Source organism: Microcebus murinus, chromosome 26, assembly GCF_040939455.1.
Source record: "Microcebus murinus isolate Inina chromosome 26, M.murinus_Inina_mat1.0, whole genome shotgun sequence".
NCBI lineage: Eukaryota > Metazoa > Chordata > Mammalia > Primates > Cheirogaleidae > Microcebus > Microcebus murinus.
The window spans coordinates 14,893,074-14,907,498 of record NC_134129.1 but is presented as its reverse complement, the minus strand read 5'-3'; the positions used below and the strand labels follow the sequence as shown (position 1 = coordinate 14,907,498).

General features: G+C 44.4%; 1 protein-coding gene across 1 annotated transcript in view; it reads right to left on the bottom strand.

Moving 5' to 3' along the window:
• Positions 1–14,425, bottom strand: part of KDR (kinase insert domain receptor) — a 51,176-nt gene that overhangs the window by 13,735 nt on the left and 23,016 nt on the right. Inside the window, exons 14-22 of the mRNA XM_075997955.1 lie at positions 12,321–12,467; positions 11,689–11,820; positions 9,474–9,580; positions 8,910–9,045; positions 8,425–8,529; positions 6,625–6,738; positions 5,949–6,037; positions 4,780–4,933; positions 2,562–2,659 (exon numbers count right to left, since the gene is read on the bottom strand). Coding sequence (XP_075854070.1) covers positions 2,562–2,659; positions 4,780–4,933; positions 5,949–6,037; positions 6,625–6,738; positions 8,425–8,529; positions 8,910–9,045; positions 9,474–9,580; positions 11,689–11,820; positions 12,321–12,467 — 1,082 coding nt within the window. The remainder of the gene's footprint in view (positions 1–2,561; positions 2,660–4,779; positions 4,934–5,948; positions 6,038–6,624; positions 6,739–8,424; positions 8,530–8,909; positions 9,046–9,473; positions 9,581–11,688; positions 11,821–12,320; positions 12,468–14,425) is intronic.

Genomic DNA, 14,425 nt, shown 5'->3' with positions numbered 1-14,425 from the left:
ATGAATGCACGGAAATCAGAAGCAAGAGCTCTCCTTGGTCCGGTGCTCTTCGTCAGTTTCCCCATTCCGTCTGGAACTAAAGCCAGATCGGCTCTGCTAAACCCTTCCCACCAGTGAGGCCCACTCTGATTTCAAAGATCAGAGTGCTGGATCATCCTAAAGGCCTATTAAGGCAATTTCAGCCTATCACGAGCCGGATCAATTCTCCAGGGCACTAAAAAGTAAAAATGGAATTCAGCATGGCTTTTGCCTTCTATTCGTTTCAGCTTTTCACGTCTGCTTTGTGTCCTCTAACTTCATCTAACTTCCTACTGCCCCACTGCTTTAGTTCCACATGATGAATTTGTGCGAGAATAATAAGAGTCTCAGGGAACATGACAAATGAAGCCAAGACTTGCACGAGAACTCTTAAGTCAAGCAGGAGTGATCGTGTGCGCTGGGCATACTGACCTCCCCGCCACTCATATCTGTACACAGCACACTTTTCTGGACAAGGCATATCCAGAAACATATTGTCCAAAAAAATAGACAGTATTTTCTACTGTCCCTCAAACTTGGGCTTTTTGAGCCCAAGAACTAAGCGCCCACCTCCATACTCATTCCCTTCCCAGTCGCCAAAGGGACCCTACCTAAATGGTGAGCTCTGGTCTTAAAATAATAATAATAATAATAATAAATCATAATCTCCGAGAAGGGCAAAGGGCTTTTCTCTTTGGAAATACCCTGCAAGAAGACCCCAGTTCTCCCCCTTCCCCTAAGACAACACAAGATCTTGAGACTCTGAAAGGCTGTGAGAAGCTTTAAACTTCAGGGGGAGAAAAGTGGGTTAGGGATTTCATCTAATTTAGAAAAAATAAACAATAACAACAACAACTTAAGTCTTTCTTTCCCCAGCAATATAAATGGTCAACTGATAGTTGTTGGTGGTTTTTTTTTTTCCTTTTATTTCATCATATTATGGAGGTACAAATATTGTTAGGGTTACAAATATTGCCCCTGTCCCCACCTCCCCCCAATATGTCCAATCCCCCGGCGGTGTGCACCACACACATTATAAAAGTATACACCCCTCTCCTCCTACCCCCTCCCATCTGCCCACCACCCGATAAAAAGTTTTTGGGTGGTTTTTTTTTACATTTTGGTGACATTGTATATCATTGGCTCTCCCTAAGAAAGGTTAAAGTTATGCACTTCCCCTCCAAAGTGCTCTCCACATCCCTAAGATTGAGTCCCCCCCCAATCCCTGGTGAGCATTGCCACCATTTGAAAACCATAGTTTTAATCAGGCAGTACCAATTTGATGGCGAGTAGATGTGGGGCCCATTTTCCATGTCTTGTGTCGCCTCACTTTGGATAACGGGCTTAAGCTTAATCCAGGATAGCATAAACGGTGCTAGCTCACCGTCATTTCTTAGGATTGAGTAATATTCCATTGTGAGCATACACCACATTTTAATTATCCACTCATGAATTGACGGGCACTTGGGTTGTTTCCATGACCCTGCATAGTGAATTGTGCTGCTATAAACATTCGGGTGCAGATGTCTTTATCATAGAATATCTTAGGCTCTTTTGGGTGGATGCCCAACAATGCTATTGCAGGGGCGAATGGCATTTCTATTTCTAGCTGCTTGAGGTATCTCCAGATTCTTTTCCACAAACATTGTACTAATCTGCAGTCCCACCAGCAGTGTAGGAGTGTTTTGAACTGAACCTTAACTTGGAATTTTCTTGTTTGATGTCAGACTATGCGTTTTTTGCCTTTCCAGAGGGGTGACTGCCACCGACCCCGCTCCCTCTGTGCTTGTGTACAACCCACCTCTGGGATATTTGTCACTTGTCACGTCCCCACCTCCGCCTTTGTTTGGCCTACTTTTCTAATTTTAGCTCTCTTAATCGCTTTCATCTGAAGCCTGTCCTTCCTGGTTTCTAATTATACCACTAGCAAATACTTTTGATGGACGGTAATGAACGTAAAATAAATTAAAAATAGACTCTCTCCTGCTGAGATACCTGTGAGGTTCAATCCCTCTCCTCTTCTTTGGTCACTGCTCCAAAGTTTCTTAGGAAAGCATTCCTCGCCCACTTGTTTTCAATTGCTGTACACACACACACACACACACACACACACACGTTTATCCCTCCGGTGTACTCGGTACCCATGTCCTGCTTAATTTTTCCCATAGCATTTACCCCCATCTAACTTCCGATGCATTTTACTTGTTTATATTGTTTATTGTTTGCTCCACCCTCTAAAATGTAAACTCCCTGCAGGTGGATGGCATTGCCTGTTTGTTGACTACAGTGTCCCAAGTGGTCGGAAAACCACCCAGCACTTCACAGGGGCTAGATAAGTATTTATTATACAGACTAGTTCCATGAGCTCTTCAGTCACCCTTACTTAGCAGAAACGGAGCCTCCCCACTGTAGGGCTCTTTTAAGAGTCCTGGAGGTGGTGAACGAGTTACAATCCCAAACAAACACCAATGGCTGCCACTAAATACCTTACGTCCACACCTGTGATCTCAAGAGAAACGGTCTTTCCCCATGCCCTGGCTTACCTTTCTCGAAGCCAAGAACTCCATGCCCTTAGCCACTTGGAAGCTGAAACAGATGAGATGCTCCAAGGTCAGGAAATCCTTATACAGATCTTCAGGAGCTGTCCAAAGAGGCAGGAGGATCGAGATTAGTGGGATCAGTGTTTCTACCCATTAGTGTGATTTGTTTCTAAGTTTGCTAGAGCAACGAGCTCTTCAAGACTTAGGGGTTCAATTTCAGGAAATAGAAGCAGAGAGTAAATGCCTCTAACTTCTGTAAATTGGCAGAATCTCAGTATTATTAGCCTTCATCATACCCCTTAGGGAAAATACTGGTTTTTCCATTTTAGCCAAATTGAACCAGTAAATCCAAGAGGTAGAATAGAGGTAAAATTGGCCTAGCTAACAAGGAAAGAAAGAGAACGTTTTCAAAATCGCTGTTTTAAACTGTTATTTTTTTGTCATGTGCTCAGAGGGATAAACAATAGTTTCATATCAAGAACTCCAAAAATAAAACAACAATATTCAGGGTCCTTGGATCTTTTCTCTCCGGGATTTGTCCCAGGACAAAGGCCAAAGGTCAAACTATAATCTACAACGGATAACTAAAAATATCCAAAACATATTTTCTTCTCTCACTCAAACTTAAAAAGTGCTTGTAAATACATTAAATCTTGCCTCCGAGAATGTTTTTTCCTTCAAGGATGTGAATGGGAGATAACAGGAACATGGAGAGAAAGATGAATTTACGTAAAGTGGTGGTATTTACTTCAGTGCAACTGGTACAAATAAACACCGAGACATTAATGGGTGTTTCAAAATGATCTCTTAACTTTGGTCAGATAAGATAAGACTTATGGCTTCTTTCCTGGAGCCAAAGACCAGGGTAAACAAAAACTTAGTTGTAATAATAACCTCATAAGTATTAAAAAGTCTGTGAGCCTTTGTCTCCACAAGTTGTTATGCTCAGGTTAAAGGGCTCTGAGTAAACAATTAGTGAAACCTCCACGTTTTTCAGAAGAAGAAATGGAGGCAAGATTCCAGGCCAATGCCCTTTCTGCTCCAACACACTACCTCGATCCCTTTGGTTTCCAGCTCACTGGCCACCATTTTTCGAGAGAGAAGGAGCAGGGCATGGACAGGGCCACTCAATGTGGGTCCAAATGCATAAGGCCTAGACCAGCCCCTCGTGCACTTCTAGACCAAGTCCCAGCCTCACGCCCTATACTCAGCTTCTAAGAAAAAGAAGCTAATTGTCAGTTCTCCCTGTAACCCCAAGTCAAGGGAAATGAAGTAGGTTTCTTCTACTCTGTCCTGGTTGGATTCTTCTAGACTCACGCCTCCAGAGCAGCCAGACTCTGGGAAGCCCCATCTCTATCTACACCCCTGGAACTGTCTCTGCTCCTTCTGAGAAGAGCAGACACACAGGGTGTCCTGGAGCTGCCTGAAGTCCTAGACGTTAGACTCAGGCCACAGCACCACGGGCACTAAAATGTCATTGGGAACACAACTGGATAAAGATGAGCCAATGCACCAAGACTCCACTAAGGAAGTGTGGCTGGAAGGAAGGCTTGATAAGCCACTTGGGGTGGGGTAGAAACAGCAGGTGGCTCCCGCAGTGCCTTGGGGAAAGGTGGGTGTGATGACTTAGAGGCTGCTTGTGTGACAGTGAAGCGTGCAAAGTGGGCCGCGTCACTCAGGGCGCCTCTCCCACTAGCCATGCTGAACCGGTACGTTAAGCCTTTGCACTCGATTGCTTTTTCCCTCGATTCCTTTATTCTACTCGAGATTTAATTTTTTTAAATACCCCAGATTTTACAAAAACTGGGGTTTCTTTGCATACAAACTTATTTATTTGGATTTCTTAATATTTCAAATTATTGATACATTCAAAGAGTCATTTTCATCTCTACAATTTTTCATGGCGTGAGCTGCCACCAATGCTGACCGTGTCGAGTCACACTTGACATCCGAGTGCAAAGGGTTAAGACTGTTGGTATGGTTGCTGCCAACCGCCTAGCTCCCCCTCCCCGGGGCCACCCCAGATCTCTCAGGCTACCACTGTCCTCCCTCCCAACCTCGCCCACTGCTCGCCCAGGGCTGCCACGCTCTACTTTTGGGGACCCTGGATGGAGGCAGGCTGGACATTCAGGTCTCTCCCCTTTAGGGGCTGGCATGGGTCTTTTCCTGTGACCGATTCCTCGTGTCACCCTGTCTACCCCAACAAGAGCAATGGCGGTACCTTCCTCTTCCTCTACGTCGCTGAGGGATTTCTCCTCCACGAATCCGGAGCTGGCGGAGCTCTGGCTGCTGGTGATGCTGTCCAAGCGGCGCTTGGGGTCCACAGGGATTTCCCCGACGTAGTCCTTCCCCTGGCGGAACCGCGCCCCTTTGGACTATCAAGAAGCAAAGGGACAAACTCCTTGAATACAAAATGAAACGCAGTAAACCGTGGAAACAACCGAAACTATTAAAAAGCATACAGGGAAAAAAAAAAAAGCAAAAAAATAAAATAAAATAAAATAAAAACTAAAAAGCAGACAGGAAGGACATCCATTGCAAGGGCTTGGAGGCTCTGGGCTGAAATTTGGGGCATAGTATTTTTTTTTTTTTTTTTTTTTTTTTGAGACAGAGTCTCACTTTGTTGCCCAGGCTAGAGTGAGTGCCGTGGCATCAGCCTAGCTCACAGCAACCTCAAACTCCTGGGCTCAAGCGATCCTCCTGCCTCAGCCTCCCGAGTAGCTGGGACTACAGGCATGCGCCACCATGCCCGGCTAATTTTTTGTATATATTTTTTTTAGTTGGTCAATTAATTTATTTCTATTTTTGGCAGAGACGGGGTCTCGCTCAGGCTGGTTTCAAACTCCTGACCTTGAGCAATCCACCCGCCTCGGCCTCCCAAAGTGCTAGGATTACAGGCGTGAGCCACCTCGCCCGGCCCCATAGTATGTTTTGTACATAATAGGGTTTCTTCCATGACAACGAGCCCCTTCTTTGGCTTCAAGAGATAAATGTGTCATTTTGAGTCGCCCTCAGACACACTTCTAGCATCAGGGTGCTTTTCGCAGAGGGATTTACCCACCACGGGGCCGAATATGGCTAGGGGGTGGGGAGAGAGAATGATCTAGAGCCATCCTTCCCTCTGCCCTGCCCTGCCCTGGATTTCCCTGGATCGTACTTGCCTTTTCCCCAACTCCTGCACTCTATAATGTGGATAAAAGTCACAAAAGTAAAACACGACAAGCACACGTCCCCCAGAAAGTAAAAGAGGAAGTTACAACAGCCAAGAGGTACTCTGAGATTTCCCGCAAGTTCCTCCCCAAACTTCAACTAAAAAACTAACCTGGACCCACCCTTTGAGTTTTCCTTCATTTTACAACACAGCCCAAGTTGGGTGAGGAAACGGCATACCTTGTAGGGGACAAATTCATTTCTCTTGCTCCTTAAGTAAGAGGACAGGTTCCCAAACTTGCAGAATTCCACGATGACCATGAGTGGCCCTGCAGGCGGCGTAGCACGGCAAGAAAGGAAAATGTGTTTTCGTTCACGTTTCGCACCAAGTGCTAAATTTACTGACGAACCCCAAAACATGTTAGAAGGAGGATCCAGCCTTTTGCTGGGAAAGGATCATAAAAATCGGCTGGCCCCAATCCCCTTCTGTTGTAGCTTTTCTTTTTTTTTTTTCCAAAAGGCAATTTTGCAACAAGATAAGCCAAAATTGCAGAAGAAAACCCATCTACAAGCTTCTCAGCGCTTGTCCCTTAAGAGGACTGCATTTTGGGGCAGACTGTTCTTAAGTCCTTTGCTTCTAAGTTTTTGGGGAAGTTTATTTTTCTCATCCGAGCATCTATCAGGCAGTGGCAAACTATATCGTAGTGGTGTGACACTTTTAAATTCAGGGGAAGTTTTAGAACAGTTTGACTACAATGCCCATGAAACCTCCATGAAATCTACTTATATCTAGGGATCTGCGAAGTATTCTAAGTCAAGCAAAGCAAGGCCTTGGGAGATAGGTGGTTTCTGTCAAACACTAGCAAAGAAGCGCGTGCCACAGTTAGGCCACCCAAACCGCCCGCGAGTCACTCACCCCCGGGCTTGGTGCAGGCACCCAGGAGGTTGACCACGTTGAGGTGGTGGCCGATGTGGATGAGGATCTTGAGTTCAGACATGAGGGCTCGGTGCTCGCTGTGTGTTGCTCCTTCTGCAGATACGGGGCAAAGGGGGAAGTCGCCGGTGTGGCCATTACCTTAGCATGACCCACGCCCCTGTCTCCACTGCGTGCCGCTGTTCGGCTTACCCTTGAGGCTAATGCAAGCGTGGTGTAATTTACGGGCTAGTGCATTTCCTCAACGTCAAGTGTAAATCCTGTTTTCTAATTTCAAATAAAATTCATATTTTAAGCAAAGCCAGAGTGGTTGATATTGAAAGGAATCTGTTGTGAAGTCTCTTTTTTTTTTTTTTTGAGACAGAGTCTCACTGTGTTGTCCAGGCTAGAGTGAGTGCCATGGCGTCAGCCTAGCTCACAGCAACCTCAGACTCCTGGGCTCAAGCGATCCTCCTGCCTCAGCCTCCCGAGTAGTTGGGACTACAGGCATGTACCACCATGCCTGGCTATTTTTTTTCTATATATTTTTAGTTGGCCAGTTAATTTCTTTCTATGTTTAGTAGAGACGGGGTCTCGCTCTTGCTCAGGCTGGTTTCGAACTCCTGACCTTGAGTGATCCGCCCGTCTCAGCCTCCCAGAGTGCTGGGATTACAGGCGAGAGCCACCGTGCCCGGCCCATTGTGAAGTCTATTACAAAGTAGAGAATAATACATCTGCAATGGGATCATGCCCAGAATCTCTTCTTTTAGAAAACCGGGTTTTTATATTTCAGGGTTCCTATGCTTGTTAGGGTCTGATCATTTATTTCAGTGCTTCCTCCTAAGGAAGCAACGCCATGTATTAAATATCCTCGTGTTTCAGAGGCTACACTGAATGTTCCAGACGGTCTGTGCCAATCTGTTCAGGCAGCTGGCAAGGCCAGTTGGCACAGGAGGCTGATAGCACTGGGACTGTGTGTTTGATCCTGCACACTCGGCACCACTTCCCTCCGATTCACAGGCCTGGTCCACACCTCAAGCCCTGATGAGCCGCCTCGGATTTACACACTCCCTCGGCCGCACAGAGACAAGGCAAAAGGAGAGACGGCCTCAAAATGCACGAGACCTCTTGGCAACGGTTCAGTAGCTTTGTCTTCATCAATGAAAGCACGTCGCGATTGGAGCAAAGAGCTTCCATGCCTCACTTCCCAAGATTCAAACAGCCAGGCCAGAATCCCATTACTGTTAGGACTAATAATTGTTTTCATAAAGCTTTTCATTTTGCAAAAACTCACCCGTAATCCTTTTTTCCTAGCGCAATCATTCTTTTTTTTTTTTTGAAAATTATCTTTTTATCTATGAAGATCCTTTTACATATTCCAATTCTAGAGAACATGCTGTTTTTGCATTCTGTTTTCCTTTCCATGTTTCTAGATGGTCTATAATTATCTTACACCATAGTACACTAAGAGATCATTTTAGTATAACCACGGTACTTTGTTTCCTATGATCAGGACCGCTAAGCACAACTGTGTCAGCTGAACCTTGCACAAGGGCACTTAGGAAACGTAGGTGACACCTCTGTCGACCGTTGCTTGCCAGGCAGAGCACCCTGGCATGAGGCTACAACGGTGGGTCCTCTATCCACTTTGCACACGGGGATCATGCAACCTGGCCACAGGCTTGGCGAGTGGCCCCACCTAAGGGGAGGGCCACTGATACAAGCCTTGCATCATGTTTAAAGACTGGATGAAACAGAGAGAGAGAGAGAGAGAGCTACATCACCATATAATGTTGCTTTTACCTTTCAACATTTTGACGGCCACTGTCTTGCAAGTTGCTGTCTTGTCAATTCCAAAGGCATCAGCTTCGATCACTTGGCCAAAGGCCCCACGGCCAAGAGGCTTGCCTGGAGTCCGCAATGATGGCAACAACAAAACAGACTTGGATGATTACACCGTCAGAGTGATACGCAGAGATTCCAACTAGATGGGGTGGCCGCACCTCCCAGTTCAACATGGGCAGTCCACTTTGCTCTCCTGTCCCTGGCTTAATTATTTAACAATTTCCCCTTCGCACTCCGAATGTCCTGCTTTGTAGGACTATTCAGGGACCTGGCCTCTAAGTGGCTACGCGAATGATCGCCCACATTTAAGAGATGAAATTAGTATTTCTAAACCAGAATCCAACATCTGCATAGACTAGGTTTGTCACCATCCTAACGTAAGAAGCAATGGCCTCGTAAACCCAATCAATCGAATTATTGATAGTGTCAATTGAAAGACGCACCCAGTTTCAGCCGGTCTCTGGGAAACTCCCATTTGGTGGCATCATAGGGCAGGCGTTCGCAGTGCTCGTCCAGGGGCAGTTCGTCTGGGTCCATGACGATGGACAAGTAGCCCGTCTTCAGTTCCCCTTCACTGGCCTGGAAAGGATCAATCTTTCCAGTCACATACACCCTGCGTCTGCCTGCTGTTTGTGTGCTTGTCATTGTTGTTCAGAGGAGCCTCATTCCTGACGTCTCATTTTCCAAAAAAGACTCATGGAGTTCAAGAGCGGTCCTATTATCACCCCACTCCTAGTGTCCCTTCATCCCCCAGAGGAGCTCAGAGTTAAGCTTTTAAGTCTTAATTACACTGGACAGTCCCAGCCCTTTTCCCCTCTAGTGGCTTCTAGCAATTAAAGCCCTGAAGTCCGGCCAAAAGAAAGTGGGCAACAATGTTATTGTATTGAAATAAAAATGCCCCCATTGAGCCAGTAACAATGGGAAGAAACAACTCAAAGAACCCCAGTCAGCTTTCATTAATCATGAAGACCAACGTGCATGAGACAGAAGAGAAATTATTTTGTTACCCGCTTAACGGTCCGTAGGACGATGACAAGAAGGAGCCAGAAGAACATGGCGATCACCGCGGTGCCTACTAGAATGATCACTTCCAAGTTCGTCTTTTCCTGGGCACCTGGAAAGACACATGCAAATGTGCATCAACAGCCGGAAATGTACATTTTTTGATATAAGATGGCAAAGTACCGCATTAAATCAAGATCGCTGGAAACCCTTAGAAAATTTGGAAAAACCCTAGATGACGATAGTTGCACACCCCTAGCTTGGATGGGGTCTACAGAATTCTTAATGGAAAATTTAAAACTTGCCAAACATTGCTCACAAAGACTTCCAACAACAAAGTTTTAAAGCAATTAAGGATATATAAGTATTGATGTCTTAAAAGACGAATATAGAAAGTGTTTAGAGAAAGAACAATCTTTCATGGGAAGAAAACAGGTCATGTTCTACAGAGCAGAAAGTGCTTCTATTTGAGGAAAATAAACACCTGGTTTTTACACTGATAGTCAATGTTTTGAACTATACAGAGTTTGTAAAAGGGTCGTACAAGAAATGAAGCAGGGCAATGAATGAAGTCCTTTAACCAGAGAGCTACTGATGCCTATATACCTACTATGCATCCATCTCTTTAAATATACCTTCCCACTTAACCTTCTCAACCTTTAGTATTTTAGATGAAGAAACAGAAGATCAGAGAGGTTAAGCTACGTGATGCAGGACACACAGCTAGTCGGTGGTCCAGGAGGTTTTCCACTAACAGTGATTAGCGAAGAGGTGATAAGGAAGCAGTCACCACTCGGGGGTCTCCCATCAGAAGATCGCAGGGCGGATCAAATCGGCCCCAAGCTGTGAGAATGCCCCCCGCCCAGCTTCCAGAGGGCAGAAGATAAGTAATAAATGAGTTAGCAAAATCAGAGTTAACCATTGAGAGCCAAACACCAAGTACGCTTGGAGTGGATTTTGTTTCTCTGGTGGTTTCTTCTAGCAAAGAAATTTAGAAATTTACACATAGAGATTTAAAAGTCCATTTCTACATTAGAGAGTACAAAGTTCGAAGAGTCCATTTTCTATGTAAGTTTGCGTACAAACATTTTCATATGACATTTGGGGACCTAGTGAGCGTCTTCCTTTCTTAGTACTCTCTCCGGGAAAGAAGTGACTACAATGTCTTTGCCAATGTTCTCTAGTTAGGCATCTGCAACCGGCTGCAGACAGCAACCAGGTGAGGCAGAGAACCAGGGAGAATCTAGACATCCCCCCCAAAGGATTTACCCTAAAACACGAATCACTTTGGAAATGACAAAAGCTCCATGCCCTTTGAAATCTTTATTTGCAAGTGCAGTTTATGATAGGGCCATAAGCCTACCGATTTGAAAACACATCAACATTATCTAGATGCAGTACGTGCCAACATAGACGTGGCAGCTTAAAGGGACCAGAATCTAGACTTCGAGAGACAAGTTCGGATGAGCTCATAGAAATCCATCAATTCTCCCTTCCATCACCCTCCCTCCCTCTCCCCATTGCATACCATTCCTTCTCCCACACAATACCGTGGTATTGTTCTCCTGGCGGGTTATAAAAAACGCAAGTAGGAACACACTTCTTAAGATAAAATAGTCTGTCCCAAATTACTTTTCCTATCTGAGAAAATGCCAGATTTCACATCACTCCTGCACACACTCACACACACACACACACACACACACACAGGTTTCCTTTCATATTTAGATAAGAAACAAGCATTTTCGATTTCAGAAAAGCAATGGTCTGTTGTTCACAAGTGAATTTTTCATTTGAAATTTCATTTCAAATTTTTCATCTTTGGTCCAGTGAAAACTCCGAACCCTTGTGACTGTCGGATAGCATCTGCCTTCAGGACAAGGCAGGGATTCTAATATTTTTCCAAATAAATATACAGGTATCATTTCTATAAGTTCATGGAGCCATGCAAACAAAGAATCAGGGAGAGGAGTTACATTCATCTTGCCTGGCTAAGAATGTTTCCATAATGACAACTATAAGGATAGGAAATGTGATCGAAGCAGAATGAAAACAACATTAATTACGGTTTCTGGTTAAAAGAATACACACTTACTGCAGAAAATTTACAAAGTATAAAGAACATTAAAAATCACCTCTAGTCGTCCCACCCAAAGGGTATGGGTATACGTAAGGCACAAACTAATCACAGGCACAATGTGCCTATGATTTCCAACTGACCTTCTATTATGAAAAATGCTTCCACTTTTGCACATCCCAGAACACTGCAGGCCTGGCAGGTATAGAGGCCTTCATCCTCCTTCCTCACTCTGCGGATTGTGAGGTTTCGGTTCCCGTCTTTCAATACAATGCCTGAGACAGGAGGAAAATGATCATTCTTTTTTTTCTTTTTCTTTTTTTTTTTTTTTTGGGAGCTTTATTTATTTATTTATTTGCTGTCTCTGAAGCAGCTGACCTTTTTTTTTTTTAAGTGTATTATGGGGGTACAAGTGTTAAGGTTACATATATTGCCCATGCCCCCCTCCCCCCTCGAGTAAGAGCTTCAAGCGTGTCTCTGTGGAGTTCTCCAAAGAAAAGTTTTAAAACCTAAATGTTCCCCTTCATTTGAGACTACTATTTAACTTTGAAGAGTTACATAGATCTACTGCTGACTGATCTCCCATGAGGCTTCTATAAGAAGTCAACAAGACTCCAAATATTCTGAATCCGAGTCTATGAAATGAGCCAGATCATATACACTAATACTGCTTTTCTTTTTTAACCTTAAAGCAAATCAAGAAATGATATGGGTTTTAGGTAACATGCCCTGGGAAAATTCTGCAACCAAAGAGAGATAAACAAGTTCTACTTACCGGAGTCTTCCACGAGGGTCTCGTTATCTTTAAACCAGGTAATCTGTGGAGGGGGGTTCCCAGACGCCGAGCACGAAACCTCGATGGTTTCACCGATATTTGTCGTCTGATTTTCTAGGTTTCCTGTGATCATGGGCGCCGTGCGCTCTAGGAACATAAAAAAGAAAATGATGGAACATACAGTTATAATGTGGAATGATTTTCATATCAAGAAGTTGTTTAAACAGTTTAAACCAGGGGTCCTCAAACTTTTTAAACAGGGGGCCAGTTCACTGTCCCTCAGACCGTTGGAGGGCTGGATTATAGTTTAAAAAAAAACTATGAACAAATTCCTATGCACACTGCACGTATCTTATTTTGAAGTAAAAAAACAAATGGGCGAAGACACCCGCATGTGGCCCGCGGGCCGTAGTTTGGGGATGCCTGGTTTAAACTTAGTGAACAGCAACCTGTTGATTTACTAAGCTGAAAATACACAGAGGTTGATGACAGCTCCACTGGTCACTGGGAAAAGTTAAATGAAACAAGTCAGAACGGTTGAGAGAGATTACTGCGTGTCTGTGAACATTCATAGTAGTGATTCTAGCTGGTAATCACACCACAAAATAAAGGTTCAAGGTCACCTTTCTGGATTTTCCCTAATCAGACATGGCTTCCCCAGGGGGAAACTCTCTCCCATCAAAGTGCTAACCAAGAATAGCCTAGAACTCTGCCATGTTTTTCTTGGCAAGCACCAAACGTCAGTGTAATTCAACAAAGAATACCGTGTATTTGCTTGGCAATTTTTACAAAATTCATTTGTACAATTTTTTGTTCTTCAGTATCAATCTTATGTAACAGGCAGGAACAGGACCATGGGCATCATTTTACAGGTGAAATAACTGCAGTTCAGGAAGGGTTAAACAATTTGCCCAAGTCCCTATAAGTAAGTAAACAGTTTTGACTGTTTGCTGAATCCAAAAGACTAGTCCAGTGTGATTTCCACTAAAATAAAACAACCCAAAACCATCACCCTAAGGAAAGTCATGGATTTAATGAAAATGAAGCCCATGAGTATTTGTTTAAACTTTAGATTTACCCTTTCCCCAAATCACCAAAGTGCTGTGGAAGTATCATGCCAAATCAACTGAACATCCAAAGGGATCATGCTGAAGAAATTCACTTTAACGCTGTAGCGAAATGAGATGACCTCAATAGTGTGCTACCTTATGGTTTAAGCAAATGTACTGGACTCTAGCCTATTTCTAAGAGTAGATTTTAGGAAAGAAGTTAAGAGTCCTTACGGAAGTAAACCAGCTGACTGTAAGCACGTATTTCCTGGGCATGGCAAGACTGGGAGTCCCCCTCACAATCTCTTTCTGAATTCTTCATTGCTTTGAAACCAGACCAGCCACCAACGGCAATACAAAGTACATGGTCATATGTGGTGTGACATGAAGGGTTCTGGGGCTGATTTAACCTCAAAGTATTCCTTCCTCTGACTCTGAGTCTTAAAGCTAGCAAACCTTATGCTAGCATCTGTCTGAGGATAGCTTGTAAAATATGCCAAGGTCTCTGAGGAAGATGTTCTTCCCCTAAAAGTTTGGTATAGATAACTTTACCTGGGTAGTTTCCCTTTCCTAACAGTTAAAAATAGAGGACACATACATACTGTGTTTCCCCGAAAATGAGACCTACCCACAAAATAAGCCCTAGCAGGATGTCTAAGCATGTGTGCAATAGAAGCCCTACCCCGAAAATCAGCCCTAGTGATGGGTGTGGCTATGAAAATCAGCCCTAGTGATGGGCGTGGCTATGAAAATCAGCCCTGGTGATTGATGGGTGTGGCTATGAAAATCAGCCCTAGTGATGGGCGTGGCTATGAAAATCAGCCCTAGTGGTGGGCGTGGCTATGAAAATCAGCCCTGGTGATGGGTGTGGCTATGAAAATCAGCCCTAGTGAGGGGCGTGGCTGTGAAAATCAGTCCTAGTGGTGGGCGTGGCTATGAAAATCAGCCCTAGTGAGGGGCGTGGCTATGAAAATCAGCCCTAGTGACGGGCGTGGCTACGCAGCGCATCTGCACAACCCATGCTTGTCGTCGCAGAGCGGGAAAGAACACGAGCAG